This window comes from Phalacrocorax carbo, chromosome 3 (assembly GCF_963921805.1).
Source record: "Phalacrocorax carbo chromosome 3, bPhaCar2.1, whole genome shotgun sequence".
Taxonomy (NCBI): domain Eukaryota; kingdom Metazoa; phylum Chordata; class Aves; order Suliformes; family Phalacrocoracidae; genus Phalacrocorax; species Phalacrocorax carbo.
In genome coordinates, this window is record NC_087515.1 from 20,093,073 (window position 1) to 20,111,418 (window position 18,346).

General features: G+C 37.4%; 1 protein-coding gene across 1 annotated transcript in view; it reads right to left on the minus strand.

The window, feature by feature from the left end:
• The window catches only part of PRKCE (protein kinase C epsilon), a 297,906-nt gene that overhangs the window by 94,062 nt on the left and 185,498 nt on the right, over positions 1-18,346 (minus strand). The window contains exons 6-10 of the mRNA XM_064446071.1: positions 16,277-16,409; positions 13,274-13,416; positions 12,019-12,115; positions 10,103-10,314; positions 8,626-8,799 (exon numbers count right to left, since the gene is read on the minus strand). Coding sequence (XP_064302141.1) covers positions 8,626-8,799; positions 10,103-10,314; positions 12,019-12,115; positions 13,274-13,416; positions 16,277-16,409 — 759 coding nt within the window. The remainder of the gene's footprint in view (positions 1-8,625; positions 8,800-10,102; positions 10,315-12,018; positions 12,116-13,273; positions 13,417-16,276; positions 16,410-18,346) is intronic.

The window sequence follows — 18,346 nt, forward strand, 5'->3', positions numbered from 1 at the left end:
GAGCAACACCTAACAAACACAGTATTAAATGTTCTCCCACAATCACTTGAGTGAAACAGGCTTTCTTTAAATAGCTTTTAAAAGAGTTAATGAGCATAAACGAGGCATCCTGACAGCTATCCATGTGAGTACTACATTTCCACTTGCTTTAAAAACAGGTTTTATTTTTACAAATTCATTTTTGTATTGAACTCATTAGAGGTAAACTGTAAATAGTGCTTTACCTCTAGAAAATACAAGAAAAAGCACAAAGGGTGCTACGACAAAGGGCCAGTGGGTTCATGTAGGTCATCTACTCAGGTCTCTTCTGTCCAAAAGGGGGATCCTACACGAGGTGTGAGGATGCTCTCGAGACCTAGGTGCAGAAGGAGGACAGAAAGGAGGGTCACAGCATATGGCTGTAGGGTGAAGGATCCCGCTACAAACCAGTCAGACACATTTCCTCCAAAGGCTGCTGCCACAAAGCAGGCTACCCTCATCCTTCCCTTTCTCCAAAGACGAAACTAAACTGAAAGCCACAATCCAGCCTTAACCTGCAGGATTTGATTTAAAGCAGCATTGTTCAATTATCCTGCTGGATGAGAAACAGTACTTCATTCCCACAAAAACTGCAAGATTAAGAATACCAGCATGATGTTAACACAGCCACAGTGCAAAGCTTAGACAGATTTTTTTTTGGACCCAGTAAGTGTTGGGTCTACTGCAGTTCTGTTCAAAGTCTGCTACCCCCTTTGCCCTGTTTGGATGACAATATTCCCGTCTCCTCTGATCTCTGCTAAAGTATGGTGTACAAGACAGACAGACTTGCCAGGAAAGTTACTGGCAAAGCATCTGGTAGATATTCTGAAAATTCCTCCCCTCAAACATGTCTCAACTGGAGAAACACCCTTTTCTCAAGAGGAAAAGTGTGCAATATGTAGTTCCAGCTACTCTGTCCAAGACAGATGAAAACAGTACCTAAAAGGCCCTTAGCTCCACCTGTTATCCTAAAAACCTCCTGTCTGTACATGATCACATCAGGACTAAAATCTTGAAGATGAATTTTATGCTTGGCTACACTAAGATGTTTCTAACACAGTGAACTACTCGTATAGTTTACTTCAACAACCTAATAGGCAGGCATGAGGACCAGAGTAAATAAAATCAGTACAAACTCCAGCTTGCCTTCACCCCTTTCATGATGGCAGTTGCAGTGAATCCTGGCCACAGATGCTGACTTGGGACTATTCCTGGGGTTGTCGAGGCCTCAATTGGTTACAGCAAAGCAATCCATGGAGCTGCAGCTGCAGCACTCACTTTTATACATGCAAACTAGGAACAAGCCCTAGCTTTGAGAGGGTGTGAAAGAGTCCTGTTCAGTTTGGGTGCTACATCATAAAATAAAAGTCTTTCCTGTCTGAAAGAGAAGCATTTAGACTCTTCTGATTGATGCTGGAGGAGTAATTTCTCCTATGGGCCCTTGATGAGCCTGGCTGCACTGATAGTCTGACTTGAAGTTTAACACTAAAAGGACTGATGTGAACAATGAATCTTCAGTGAGCTAACCAGGCTTTAATAATCCTTCAAGAGCAGCTAGCAATAACTGTGCAGCATAATAGCAAGTTTCCCAAAACCGGGTCATCGTGCTGGAAACAGGGGCTTGTGTGTGTGAGAGACAATGATTACAGTATTTAATCATCAGCTTCACCGTTCCAACTATTCTTGACCACAGTGTCTACTTTTAGACAATACAATGATTGCGGTCAATGCATTCATACTCTGTAGCAGTCAACAGGAAATCTAAATTTAACATACACAGCACCCAAATTTCTGAAAAACCTTATTTTGCCAAAATTTCATGTATTTACATGACTTCTTGAATGTATGATACACAAGAAATAACTAGATACCACTCTAACTTCTAGTGCTTCAGGAAATATTCCAAAGAATGAGTCAGCATCAGTTCACTTTAATTTCTTATGATATGAACTGCCTGTAGAAACCAGCTGGGAATTAAAAAATAGCTACTACTGCACATATTCTGAGTATACATATATATATAAAAACACAGGGAAATAAAATATTAAAATTGAGTTTGAATATAAGTATGTATAAATGTATATAAAAATATACCATAATATAAACAGTACAAATAACATTGTTTCATGCTTACCTACCATTTTATTCTACCTTTTTACCAGTTAACACTTACCATGAGGAAACATTTGTCCATAATTTTATATTTAATTTGTATTAAAATATTTTAGCACTGAAGTAGCTAAAAATACAGGGGCTAATTTAGTCTTTTGTCTCAAACATGTACAAATCCACTGAAGCAGGGATAATAATGAACAGAATTGGGCCCTAAAAAGTTCTAATTTGACACTAATCAGTAATAAAAGGCAATGCAAACTTGTGCTAAACAGATTATGCCCATATAGCAAGATCTGCATAATGGCTTTAGCTGCTTAGCAACAGAAGTACAAGAATACCAGATAGAATGGATTATAAGCTTTGATTAGTCCCAGATGAATGTACCAGTGGCCAGTCAGATAGGTTAATTTGCACTGTATATCATAAATGAGACTCCTCTGAGCTATTATTACAGACGACGTTTAGTTTTTTTGTACGAATACACCTACGAGAAATAAGACTTGCTTTTACAATATCAAAGACTGTTTGGTCCCATACTACAGTGATGCTTCTTAAATTAACTTAGAAAACATTACTTAAAGACATCAGAAGCATATGATTCTCTTTCCTTCTACTGTTTGACATTTTCTTACACAGATAAAACAAGCCACTTCAAAAATGTAGCTGTTTTACACCTTTTGCAATATTCCACTTTTCCATACTGATCATTGTACGTTGTAATATCGTACTACTAGACTTCCAAACCCTCCTCGGCAACATTTAAATACAAGCCATGAGTAGAAGGAGGACTGATGACTCTTGGTTTTTACAGAAGGGTCTGATGCTGAAAGAGGTTCTGAGATTTGCCAAAAACCACAAAGGAACATCGTGACAGCTGAAACTGAAACCAACTTTCCCTAAACCTTACCTTTACAAACACTAGCTTTCTAACATTACCCAGAGTGTGTTAGATACAGTGCGAAGGCGCAGAAAGGTATAGTACCTGAAGCACAGTACTCACAACCTAGGATCAACCAGTAGTCAGCCACTAAGTAGAACGTAACAGTTAAGGGATCAACACAGTCATAATAGGGTGACTACAGCCTATTCCTAGATGTCCTTCAGTTCTTCTACTGTCATGTGGCTAATCTCTAACAGGAAACAAATGAAGGCCCTGCAGGTCAGCTCAGGAGCTATGCTATGAAAAGATATGCTGCTTTTAACTTGCAGATAATTGTAAGGAAAAAAAAAAAGTTTTTATGGGTGGGATAAGCTGAACTATTTACCTGTAGTAATTGACTTTCTGACTTTCTCTATCCTTTATTTAATTACTTGTTTTCTCTAATAGAAACAGATCTAACGCTGACTAAGGGTCCTTTACAAGTTATGCAACTACATCACTCAAGAACAACATTGCTCTGTACTAACAGTACCCTCTAGTATGTCTATGTACAAAGCAGTTTTGTTGAAGATAGTATTCTGAAAAAAGCGGGAGAGCACTAGTTTCAAATTTATCTAATTTCATTATGTTGGATAAAACAAGCAAATGGTAAACGTTAAAAGCAGTAGCTCTCCAGTCTTATAAATTTCTAAGAAATTATTGTAATAAAGCTTTCACTGTCTTAAATAATTTTAAAAACATTTTATTTCTAAAGTATTTATTAGGATAATTCATTATAAATTTCAGGGTGTGCACCTATATGTTTATACATCTCATAAGGTAAATGTCCAGAAAATTTTGAGTACTCTGAAGCAGGTTGACAGGGGAGTGGGAGGAATAAAGTGAAGCTAGTTATACCTTTATTTTTAGAATCTCAACTTTCCATTAAAAAAGATTTCAATTTTCACAGTTCTGAAACTTCCAACTGTGAACAAAGTACCACAAATCCAAGAATGTCTTCAGAGAAAATAGCTCTAGAAATACCTAGCCCCACTTTGCCAGCCACCTGACCGAAGCATTATCAATAAAACCTAATGTTGATTCTGCTCCATAGATGACCACTGAAGCGTGGAGTGAGGTTGAAGAGGACGCTGGAGAGGGGAACTGGGCAGCATCAGCATTATTGTCAGGTACAATACTTCTTAACTGAAGACACAAGAAACAAGCACATAGAAGAGAAAGAGTAGATAGGAGGAAGAGTGAAAAAAGAATGTAAACAGTAGTCGTCTTATAAAAACACAACATTTTCTCAATAAAGGACACAATGAAGTCCTGCATAAATCAAAGATGATGATAAACAAAGGTCAGTTATTAAAAAAATACTGTACCCTGTATGCTAGGCCTTGGGCAAGTTTTGCTACGGTAGTGCTGAATACAGAATGCAGTATTCTTCTTTTATATCCCAGGTCGCAAATCACAAGCAAAACAGAATTCAAACCTCTGAATACATTGATAGATGCATTGACCATATTCTGGTAAAACAAGAAGGGAAATGCTGCAATAGTATAGGAGCTTTGAAAAATCCAACTGTGACATGGTTTTATAAGATATGCTACACAAAAATCTTGCGAGGTCCTTCCATGTCAAAACATGTCAGCTGAGGTCCTGCCAGTAGATTTTTACATTCTTTCTGATGTGTAGGACTGGGTTGCTGAGTTCATACCTCAGCTATTGCAGACAAAACACCATGCATCAGCTTCGCATACTTTATCCTAAGCTTTGGAACAGACTCCACTTCTCTTGACTTTCAGGTCACTGCACAAGACCACTAAATGACCCCTGAAGTGTAAGATCTGAATGTATATAATTTTAATATCAAATGTTGATATTTTTGGGGCCCAATTTTTTAATGAGCTTAAAGCAAAGTGATTTCAGCAAAGATAGCTTTTGGATTAAGGTAGCACATGAGACATACCAGTCCCAAGAATATTCTTTTAAAATAAGGAAGCTAGATGGGACTGCTAAAAGTAAATTCACATATGTAGGGCTAATAACATGTTAGTGTATAAGGTATGCTGTTATTACCCATTATTTGGCATGATTTCTGAATTCCAAAATAATTTAAAATATGATCCCTTACTTGTGATGATAATAGTATCATTTAGTAAATGATACTAATGAAAAGTCTGCTTCATGTAAAAACCAAATAATACCAAAGCATACTTACTTTAAAAAGCCAATTAGGCAACTTTTCTGCAGTGTCTTCACCTTATTACTGAAGGAAAACACTCCAATATATAAAGTCAAACTCACACATTCATGTTTTTGTGGAAGAGGAACAAAGCAAGTAATCTCATTACATGAAGTCAACCTCTGAGTGATTTGACAATGAATACTGAGTCAATCCTCCCATTAAGCCAGGGTGTACACGACATATATGCTCTACTTGAAATGTAAAATTTAATTCCAGCATGATCACTTCAGGGACCAGTTCTGCAAAGCACAGCAACCATGGCGCGGCATACAATTACAGTGTAAGTAACTAGACACTACTGCTCAACACATTTTAAACTCTATTGTACAATAGCCTTTGTCTCAGTAAAGCTATTTTAGCCACAGACCGTGTTTGTTCAAGCAAGTTTTTCTACCTGTTTTTCCACTGAACCTCAGCAAATCATTCCGTGACTAATTTACCTGGTATATTTTCATTTGTTGCCATTCATAAATAACTTATAGCTTTAGCAGATTTATTGCTTTTGCTTTTACATGTGTTTTGGTTTTTAGTTTCTTTATAAGGAGTTCTTTGCAAATTGTTCATCGTCCATGCTCAAAAAACCCCTTCAATTTTTCATCTGTGGAGTTTTAATTTGATTGGGTGTCACTAGGAATAGTTTTGGTTGTTTGATAAGAGTCATTAGCCTATGACTTTGTCATGGTTTAACCCCAGCCAGGAACTAAGCACCACACAGCCACTTACTCACTCCCCCCCTGCGGTGGGATGGGGGAGAGAATCAGAAGAGTAAAAGTGAGATAACTCATGGGTTGAGATAAAGACTGTTTAACAAGTAAAGCAAAAGCCACGCATGCAGGCAAAGCAGAACAAGGAATTAATTCACTCCTTCCCATGGGCAGGCAGGTGTTCAGCCATCTCCAGGACAGCAGGGCTCCATCACATATAACAGTTACTTGGCAAGACAAAACCCCATAACCCTGAAATGTCCCCCAGTTCCTTCTTCCCCCAGATTTATATGCTCAGCATGACATCATACGGTGTGGGATATCCCTTGGGTCAGTTGGGGTCAGCTGTCCCAGCCGTGTCCCCTCCCAGCTTCTTGTGCACCCCCAGCCTACTCACTGGTGGGGTGAGAGGCAGAAAAGGCCATGACTCTGTGTAAGCACTGTTCAGCAGTAATGAAAATGTCCCTGTGTTATCAACACTATTTCCAGCACAAATCCAAAACACAGCCTCATGCTAGGTACCGTGAAGAAAATCAACTCTACCCCAGCCAAAACCAGCACAGACTTGTAACTATAAATCACATAACTATCAGTTCCTCTGAGTTCAAGCAAAGCCACAAACTATAGTTTTTCCTCTGGTCAAGAGATCTGGGAAGAGAGAAGATGGTGAGAAGAATTTTTTAGTATCTTACTTTGGCAAATGGCTTTGGACAGCAGGGAGGAAGGCAGAAAGCATGACACAAAAGAGGGGAGAACAGATGACAAATACAAAAGAAAGGAAATCTCCAGGAAATCAGAGAAGTAGCAGGTGAACTTTCTGCCATAATGTAAAACTGATCTTTACTTATGTTCTGCCACATGATTCATGTCAGGCTGGTGATACATTTATCGACAATTCAGGGAGTATGGTCTGCCTTAGTCCTGAGGTCCCTCTCTGGTCAGAGTTTATCCCTCACCCCAGTACAATCTTTTTATCCCTTTTAGAATCTGAAATAAAATCCTCAATTCTAATTACAGATTTAAAAACAATATGTTAAAACATTTAAAGAGTATGTTCACACATATATTCAAATGAAACGATAGTCTGAATACATGAAACACCCTCCATAGACACGAACTGTATGTACACCTTCCTGGGCTATTCTTTTGTGTCAACTTCAAGGCATACAAAAAGCTAAAGCATTTTCTCTATTTTAAGAACTGTATCAATATATAAAGCATTTGCTATTTGCATATTTGAACACACTATAATCTTGATCCTACTGGATACTTTCCCATGGTTTTCTTACTGCCGTATTTATCTTTCCTGACAACTTTGCTGGAAGGTCTTTTAGTTACAGCTTTTCTGTAATTCTACACATATTGCTTATTTGTGCCATACTTAGTTTTAGTTATAATACGTGAATATGTAGGTATTTACACATGCACATACATACACTTCCTTAGTAACTCTTAATTTCGTTCAATATGCTAAATTTAATTATTCATTTAATCTGGCAAACTCTTCCACTAAATTGACTCAAATATGCCAATGTAGTGTCTTATTGAAAGAAAAAAAACCAACCACAAACCAACAAAACAGAATTTTGAAGCTGATTGCTTTTCAAGTGTTTTATTTAAAACATACACATATACTAACATATAAACTTATTCCCTACAGGTCAAAAACTCATCCTATTGAAACGAATGGCATATTTAGTTCAGCAGGCAAAAGTTCAAACCTTAGTGATTTGAAGTAGTAAACACTTTATCAGGTACTTCAAAAATAATGGATGCTTCTGTAAATTCAATTATATATGATTGGTATTCTATCTGCAAAACAGATTCACCTTGTGGGGGTTTTCTTGTTCACAAAGCTTTCTGTACAATCAGGTAAGAAACTGCTGTCAGCTCAGCTGAATGACAAGAGAGAAATAAGGGACTAAAAATGAAAACTAGAAATATTCTGTGAACACAACCAGTTTCAAGCACTTTGACTGGATTCAGAAATCCTAGAGAGTCAGCTAAACCATCCAAACATCCACTTACATTTAAGCAGCATGTGCTATGAAGAGGAATTCTGTCTGAAAAATTACCAACAAGGAACATGCCATGGGAACAGGCTCTCATTATCGGCGCTCTCTGCTTTTCCTTCTCCCTGCTCCTCAAGCACACAGGAAGCATTAGCACTACAGGAACTTATTTCACAAGCAGCATACCTATTTCCTTTCTCTTTTGAACATTTTGTATGCACACAGCACAAGAAAACTGAAACGATGAGTGTTCTAGCATAACCTCATTTCTGACAAGATCATTTTAGAATTTTTATTCTGAATACTGGATGTTAAAAACATCTGTACTTAATTCAAGAAACAATATACCATATTAGTGTACAGAAGAAACCCAGAAAATGGCACTTCAGTAGTTTTTTTTGTTGTTGTTTTATGCATGTGAGGTTTTTTAAAATTATTTTTTTAACTCATTTACTGCCATCTCCTGGTACTTACAAGGTAATAGTATATATGCCATTTAACAGCAGCCAGTACTGTTCAATACTACCGAAATGCTGAAATGCCAAAAACTTCTCAGAAATATTTTTGAAATATTGCTGTACTTTTTATGTTGCTGTCTTTTTTTCTGGAAATAGCAAATGCTGTTCCTTTGGCACAAACTGGTAAAAAGTTCACGTAGCTTACCTTTGTCTGGAAGCAGCAGTAAAGCTGTGTTAGGTACGGATGTTTCCGTGCTAATGCCAGAATTCTCTTCTCTGTCATTGTACAGTCTACATCATCATCTTGAAGTATGACATCTTTCTTCAAAACTTTCACTGCATATACTTCATCTTTTCCTTTTAGCTCAGCTAACATTACCTAAAACAAACAAGAATTCTGTTTACATATGAACAACAGATACCATAAATGCAGGGTTGTACATGAGATCGACAGCACTGGAAACATAAAGACATGTACATACTTGCCTGAATGCAGTTGTATGTTTATAAAATTAAAGGTAAATGTAATTTTAGAAAAAGATCTCTCTGGTATTCTTTAAATTTGAAACAGAGGGATATCTATTTTGTTTGTTACTTAAGAAAGCAGAGGATAAAAAATTCTATCTCTTCATTCAAATATCTGAATGAGTGCCTATTAATGAGATCTCAAAAACTAAAAAAAGAAGGAAGTTGATATAAACAGAAGTTTATGTCCCACTTTAATCTCCCACTTTTGGTAGTGGGATTCGTGTGTGATGAACTTAGTATCCAGTCTCATGTACCATTCTTTGAAGTTGTTGATTTTAACTACTACTATTGTTTAAGGTTCAGGTCCTATACTCTGTTTAAGGTCAGTTCTGGCTTGTAGCCAGGGTAATTGTCAGAGAAAGGATTAGAAAACAGGGAGACAAAAGAGCTGCTTCAGCCCTGTCCCTCTGCATCTGCAGTTCCTGTATATCAAGGAAGGAAGAATGTACTTGTGAAACAGATTCACATTTCAGACCTCCTCTTTGATTCCATGGTGCCCAGCACTGTGAAAAGAAAAAAATCTATAAGCCCTGTAGACAGAGCAATGCCCCTCCCAGCCTCATCAATTCCCTACTGTGGGAAGGTATCTGGTGAGTTACATCTTTGCTGCACATGTGGTATTTTGGGCAGCTGCCTAAGCCTCTTGCACTAGTCATATCTGAGTGGAAATGCTTGTGTTCTGCTTCCTCCAGCACTGAATACACCCACCGAGGAGACACAAGCACACAAACTGTTCTGTGAAATAAGTAAACTTGAACTGGGTATTATCTGGAACGGGAATGAACTCAGAACTCCACAGCATTATTCCTGGGCTGATTTGTCCTGCTTGACCACAACTAATTATCTTGCTGAACAGTATATATGAAACTGTATGTACATCTTCACTTCATTACCATTATCTTGAAATAGGAAACCATTGACATTGTGTTTCAAAAGGCTTGACTCCAGTTAATGAAGTGAACTAAAGGTCAGAAAATGCCACCTGATCAGGAGGCTGATATTCCTGATCTGCAGGGTAAAAGCTGCTTTTACACAACAGGTAAAGAATGGAAGGAAACCCTTGGGGTGGAGGGACTTTCTGAACGTCACTCTGAACACTTTCAAAGCAGTAGTCAAAAGAAGCCTGCAACACGGGGCGGGGGGAAGCTACCTACCTTGCCAAAGCTGCCTTTCCCTAATACTTTGATGAAGTTGAACTCTTCAAGGCCTATTCTCTTGGTCTGGGCCTGTTTGACTTCCCCATTTTCACCATTCTCCCCAGGTTTAAGCTGGTTGTCCGTTGATGTTGTTGCTGTTGCTCTGTGTTCCTCTCCCCGATTGTCAAATGATAATGCTTTCCTAATGTTGTTTTCCAGCTCTTTGATTTCTGTAGAAATGTGCGAAAATGTGTTCATTTTAACCAAACGTCAGAAAAACAGTCTGTGTTAGTCTGTATCGGTTTTGGGAAGAGACATTCATCATCCCTGAATGCTGTGTAGAGCATTCTGTAGTTAAGAATACATATTTAGCAAACTGCTTCTCCACCTTACAGTAATCAGCCAAAATCCTGCTCTAACAGGAAGGGTGGCCTTTTCAAATGAACCTAAGAGAATGACATATCCAAAACTTGACAGATAAGTCAGAATAGTGGCCAAATAGTTGTTTTTTGGGTGTTCCTGTACAACAGAGAAGTACTTTGTTTTGAATACCCCTATCTTCCTGCAGCACTTGATCATCTTCCTGCTTCAGTATTTTAGACTTTTGTCTTTAAGAGTTCAAAGGATAGTTGGGCATCCCAGTCCTTGAAGTCAATATGAATGGAGCACCTTACTCAGCTCCAGCTGTTAACAGACGCCTGCCAGTAAAGTATTTGACCAGTTCCTAGTGCCGCTTCAAGCAGCAATCATGTACATCTGCTAAATGGTTCTGAACGCTTCTCAGTGCTGAACACAGTGAGTCCTGGTGACTAATGGACTTCAAGGTCTGCCTCAAGCTTTTGCATACTACTTCTGCCTGATGGCCTTGGAAGCAACAACTTTACTGGACATCTACAAAAGTGAAATTTAGGAGAGAATTTCGGCAAATTCTTTGTTCTTATTTTAAGCAAAATATCAGATATTTAATAATATTATTTAACTAAAATACTGTCTGTGAAACAAAAAGGTTACAAATTTAAATCAGTTCTGGACTCAGAGTCTTAGAGTATTTATTACAATGGAGCTTTGAAAGCCTCTTCCCTAAAAACAAGGGTGAGAAATTTCTCAACTGTAAATAATTTTCAAAGAATTTGACACAGAAGTATCCTTCTTCCTACGTCTTGGTGTAAAGATCTTTCATTCATCAGTTTACACACATGATGGTACATAAGATACCTCACAGACTTCTGTTTTTAAAAACGTCAGTCAGATCAGATTCAAAAAGTGCTGCTGACATACACATTCTCTCAATCAGGCTGTTAAGCTCAATGAAATCAGGTCATATCCGTGAAGATTAAAATATCTGTCTCCAAATCTATGCATGAAAAAAATCACTGAAAGGAAACAAGGCTTTATGAAGCCTCTGGAGACCACACAGAGACCCTAGCACAGCCTAACTGGATGGAAGTTTTTATTATCACAAATGTTCAACATGGAATTGCAAGGAGGCAATTTTATCTCAAAAACTTACTAATAGATAGAAGCTTTTCAGAAAGATAAAGACTCTCTCAAGTTCTGTGGTACTATTTAAAATGTTCTCACTCTTACAATAGAACATATATCTTCCTTACATAAAGGTGTTTGGTTAGGCAAAGACTCATCTGGTAAACTTAATATTTTAAGATGAATTTTTAGAATTTTCCCTTTAAAAGCCACTTAATTTCACAGATTTAAATGAAATGAGAAATAGGGATTTTTAAAAAGTCTCTGCAGTTCATAACTTTAAGTACTTAATTTTCTCGTGGTAACTACTTCGTTTGTCTAGTTCTGCAAAGGCTGGGCACGATAGCTATTTTACTCCTCATAAAGAAGGAAAATATGTGACAATGTATATCTCAGGTAGGAAAATATGTGACAATATATATCTCAGGTAGGAAATAAAAAAAATGTTTGACCTTGATCACATGGAGAAGTTGGTGCTGACTTAGACCTATCTTCTTCTGATGATGCGCTTCCAGGAACTGGTTGTTGAGTCTCTGCACCTGCAATTAGCTAAGAACAATTCCAAAGGGGGTACTTAGCTATGAGATCCTTCCGTGCCAAGAGTAAATTTAATTTAACAACATTAATTCGCAACTAGAAGTATGAAGGGAAGTGAAGATGCTCTACTCCTTTAGATTCTCACTATAGGCATCACATCAAATGGAGACCGTTATACAACCAGAGAAAGAACCAGCAATTAAAAAAAAAAGGTTCTTAAGATTAAATAAATTTAATAAGCATACCTAGTGAGTGGGAAAGTTCTGAATAGCAACTTTGAGCCTGTACAGAAATCTATCTAGTAAATACATTTAACTGTAAGAAGCATCAGCAAGCACTGCAAACTAACTCGTGCAATAACAACATGCAACATCTTTTCCCAGGAGTCACAGATCAATTAATTTATTCCCAAATTTTCTATATTTCTGTAACATTTTAAAACAGTGTACATGGGATCCAAGTGTGTAATAATCAGGAAAATGAACCAGAAAATGAACAGAACCAAATGTCAACGTTTTAACAAATTATGGTAAAATTTGCCTATTTCAGTAAGTGAGAGCAATAGATCTGTTGTCACATTAGTGCAAATAGAGATAGGAAGTGTGGCAAAATTCTGATCTAGAATAACTCCATCAGCTTTGCACGTACTTGGGGTGACCTTTGTTTTTTATTTCTAGGACAGCGTAGTTCTTCCTATAATAGTGATGATAACTCTGGAACCACCATCTAGCAAACAGCTCCCCTTCATGACAGTCAGCACACTGGCTCATTTGTCAGCATTTACAATGATACAGAGTAGTGCTTTCTCTCTATCAATCAATTATCCAATGCCAGTTCTAAGCCTAAGAGACATTTATGGTTTTATGTACTATTGCATCAGACCCTGTCTCTCTGTAGAATCTCCTTCCTCAAAATTAAAAAGGGGAAATCCTTCCAGACACTATACAGACTCCAGGTTTGCAAAATTGTAGCAGGTCAAAATAAATTCCATATCAAAATTCAGAATAGATGATTTGCACTTACAAATCAAAAGCCAAAGTCTTAGTTCTGTACTGACTTAAAAAAACATTCTTGTGCAAGTCAAGTGAGTGGGATTGAACCCCGACTAGTAAAGTCACAATACAGCTGTGCTTATCTTATTTCTTATGTGATACTACATAGTGAAATTACCTTTTTCCTCCTCTGCCCACTATTAGTGATCTTATCTGGAGTGACTCCAAGATCTGCAAGAACTTTAGCTATGCCTCTAGCATCCACTCCACAGTTTGGTGCCACATTTGTTTCACAGCGTCGATGTACATTCATCTTGCAAACTGCAATGAAATGTAAAGTAATAGAGTAAATTAAATACTACCTTGACTTGCATTTGTCTTACTTAAATCAGACCTTATTGGACCCATCAATAAATTTTTCAAATAAATGCAATTTCAGTAGAAAAATACTTAGCTGGATTTGCAGTGACACTTGAATGCTCATATAAAATTATTAACCTGGTTATCATTCTTCTGCTATGATAATGCAGAACAGTCCTTTCACACAGTACCCAGAACAGACACAGGAATAAATGAAAATATCTAATGATCCTGTAAATCTTAAATAGAATTTTAATTAGGAGAAAAGTCCTTCAGAGCTTGGATTTTAGCAGTCCACTTCTGGTCTCATATTGAGTGCACAACATAAGTTCCTCATCTATTATTACTTCTTACTCTATTTTACTCAAGCAGATTAACTCCTAATGTAGGCAGGCATAAAACCAACAGTGTTTTAAATTTTAAATAAAATCTTTGGCACTGTTAGAAGCTCTCTTTCTTTAGACAGCAATCTATTTACTAAGCTCTTTCTCTTAAATACCATCTCCTGAAACTAGCATACAAGTAAGAGGGAAAAAAGGTTACCTTCTTTCTAGGTTATGGGGTGGGGTGGGGAAACATAGTTCCATTAAAAATAGCACAGTGTGGATTTGTTAGGAGCAGATGACATATTTTATCTTAGACTTCACTGCCCTCTTGTGGACCAAGGCATAAAGAAAGCAAAATTGCAAGTGTAATTAAATACTAGATTAACATTCAATTGCTCAAATTCCTCACTTCATTACTTTTTAGGAAAAAAAATTCACAGAAGTATTTGTAAAGCTGCATTTCATTATACCGTTCCTCAGCAATGCTTTCACCATATAAGCCCTAAAGAAACAAACCCCATTTCCCTCTGAGACACAGGCACTACACCTGCAACAGTAGCCATGTGCTTCAGAAAGCAGGTGCCCTCCTTTTCAAGTATGCTTCAGCTCACAAGAACAGCAAAAAGAAACTGTTACACAGAGTAGTTTCAGTGCATGTTATTCAGTGATAAAAGCTCAGTGGCAAGTAAAATGTTTGACCTAGGCTCCATAACAGTGGGCACCGAGGAACTGCACTGCTTGAAATAAAGCAAGCAGGAAAATTTTGTACAGTCCAAATACACGAACGTATTTTGTAAAAAGAAACACAGGACTAAGCAGTGAAAACCAGAATAATAATAAACCTCTGGAATACACTTTTCATGGGGTTAATAACCACACTGGGGAAGCAAGTACATCTCTGAAGAAAGAAGCATTGGTCAGCACTTGTTAAGAGAGAAAGCAAAGCATGGAGAAAATGACTTTTCCAGCTCAGCTGAGTTCTAGATTTCATGCTGACAATACTGTATTTTTATAGGCACTAATTTTATGAACATGGAGAAAGCAACATAGGCTCTCTGAACTATTGTTTCTATGCATCTGCTACACAGTAAATGCATATATATGAGAAATAACATTATTTTCTACAGTTAAGACGAAATGAACCACTATGGTACTTGAGAACGTGAAAGTGAACTAATTTATCCACAGATTAAGTGGAGTGATACTATAGCTCTGATTAAAAGTCAAAGAGAAAAAAAAATTCAGTTTAATTGAAAAATCTTCTCTGAACATATCTCCACCATAATTAAGATAGCATTTGAACAAAATCTTTAATAGTAGTAAAGTAACTATATTTGGAGTCTAACATTTTATCACTGCTCTCCAGCTAGAATCACAAGGGAAGGCTTCAACTTCAGAGCTCTCTCACTGTGTATGAGTTTGCCATGAAAGAAATTTCTTCTTTCCCTTGCTGCATGGCAATCTGTGACATGAAGCATTAGCATGACCTTTACCTATAGTTATGTCTCATCTTAAATATTGCAAAGCATATATTTAATAGATTACACGTTTATACATATAGGTGTGACTCCATGTTTCTGCTGTTGAGAAGTGTACATAACATGACTTTTGTATTTATGGAAAAAGACCTACCCATTTGTGAAGGTGTAACAAAATGAAAATGCTTGTAATTCCACTTGGTACTACTTCCTAAGAATCTGACAATCTTCTGACATCATTACCACCAACCCACTAATTGAAGTATTTTTTCACTATTTCTGAACTACTACTTTCCTTTGCAAGCGTTTGTACTGTCTTCTCCCCTTTTTAGAATATATAGATCTGCTTGAAACAAGGAGATATGGAACCGATCATTTCTGTTAGTCAGCTAAAATGACATGAATGTACCTTCTAGCAATACCTTATATACAGTTACTGTAGAGAGTACACAGTCCTTAAGCTGCAGAACATAATAAATCCTTTATATTCTGGAATAGAGTGGCTAGGCAGACCATCACAAAGGATGATTTAACTAGATATCAGAATACCTCATCTTCTGATAAGGGCATACATGACTGGTTCTGCCCAGCTTAGCCAATATGTAATAGTAATTTTTGAAGATGGTACTAAAGGGAAAAGTAGCCGGAATAATGATTTTTAAAAAGTTTAACAACCACCACCTCAAACCTGAAAACACACAGGCATATAAGCTGAAGGGATGTAAATTCTCATGCTCCTAACTTTCTGTCAACTTCTAATTTCTTGTGTGGCAATAAATCTACATAGCAGCTAGTGCAAAATGTGTTTCTGCACCTTTGTCCTCTGCATCTGTTATTGACTGGTGTTGCAGGCAGGGTCAAGGACCATTTTCTAATCATGATGGCAATCCATACAGCAGTCCGTTATTTACTCTCTATTAATTTCTGTCATGCTGGAAAAGACAGAGTAACCTGCAGTCTTTTCAAGTGTACTGCACTCATGAAGAAAAAGAAAAGCTCTGAAGCGGTAACCCTTACCTTTGCATTGTAAACCTTGTCTCAGAAGACCCCAGAGCAATGAACCACAGTGGTCACAGAAGGTGGGCACTTTGTAATTGTGAATGCTGAACTTATGAGGCATGTTGACACTGAAACGCTGGGATCCCACTTGCTGAAAAAGGAGAGCACATCATATTTCATGCAAATTAATTTCTTTTTAATCATTATACACTGAGGCCCTGTTATGCTTTGAAACCACACAGAATTCAAACAAGATGAAATAGGTCTGTACTCAGATGATGATCTTTGCATTAGATACACTCCAGCTCCAGAGTTGTTCCTACTACTTTATTTGGGGAAAAGAGGGGGAAGGGCTGCTGTTGTCCAAGAGATAAAGGCTAAAGTCTACTTCCTAGTACTTCTGGGAACAACAAATACAAGCTATCAAGAAAGATCTCGTAATGTGGAAGGCCAGGAAGTCACTCCCAATTGTTTTAGGAGCAGGAGGCTGAACTAACACAGGACTAAGAAAAAGAAATATATCACAACCCCTTTACCTTTACATATCCCACTCTTCTTTAGATTATGAAAATGACAATGATCATTTGTTGTGTTCAGGGATTCCAAGGTATGATTATTTACTAATTAAAGGATGCCACTGATAAGTTTTTATAATGGCCACTGCATAGCAGGAGATTTATTTTGATGTTTTTCCTTCCCTTTCTTATTATCACTGGCTTCTCTCCAGTGATCTAGCACCCCTTCTAAACAATGAGAGCATTCTATCAGTAAAGCATACAAGTCTCCACCAGTCTGGAGCCTGGGAATATAAATCTATGCAAGATTTAGCATCTTCCTGTGAGCACTATGCAAAAACACCACCAGTCAAACAGTCCTTTATCACATTCCTGTACAAGCAATCAGGTTTCAGAGGTAAAATATTGGTTGTGAACCAGATATTAAAGAACGCTTCCAGCACGAAAAATGGTGGTGAATTGCACAGGAAGAATGAGATCAGTTAGTGTCTCAGTCAAATTCACACATCAAAGTTGAAAGAGCGGCTTAAAACCATTGTTACACACAACTCTGATTTGTAACATATAAATGTAGGTTTTAAAAAAAAAACCCAAAACAAAGCTAAGTAGTGTATTTTTTCTGTGTGGGCAAGTAACTGGGATCATCCACAGACTACCTCACCTAATAATCCCATGGGGAAAGATAGTAGGTCCTTGCTGTTGCATGAAACAGAACAGGACAGTGAGCATTCATTAACTTTTCTGTTAAGACACAAACAAATAACAAACTTCTGCATAAGGTAAAGCATTCACTGGTTACAGCTGAGGGCTACAACTGTTTAAAAAACCGTAAGTCCACTCCCCTCCCCAACGGTCCCCTATCAACTCAGCCATAAAAGGATACCCTGAAGCCGAGTCTAAGGAAGCTGAACACAACAGCAGTCACATTGCTCCCTAGTATATGACTATCCACAGAAATTAACATTAATTTCTTAACCAAGCCTAAAAGGGCCATCTTAGTCAAGATAGACCTTTAACCCAAGTGAAAGGATTGTTGTTTTCTCTTCTGATCAAGAGCTGAACATGCTGTTGACAAATATATTTACCTCCTTGACAGTAGAGTTCTGAAGGCAGCTAATTAAATTTTCAGGTGATTTCTTCATTGATTTAAATGTATGATAACATGAAGTGTGTATTGTCTTAATTCCATTAATAAAGCTTCCTTGAGGTAGGGAGTACTTACGCTGGAAAACCTGTTAGCTATGCAGTACCTTGTGTTATCCCTACCATCTTACACAATATCCATGTGCCTTCTTCAACATACGGCATGGCTTTTGTTCTACATATTGACAGTTTGGATGTAGTCTTTGTTGAGGTGAGACTTTGCAAGCAAATTGTGGATAGTCTTTTATAGTGCCTATCCTATCAGCTGCTAGTGACTCAGCCAAACAAAATGCACTTAAGGGATAAAGGGTCCCATCCTGCATCCTGCACCTTCTGAATTAAAGATGACAAAACTCATATTAACTTGGAAATTGAGAATTTTTAAAAAAGTAAAGGAATGGAAAGAGCTCACCAAGACTTTAAGCATTCA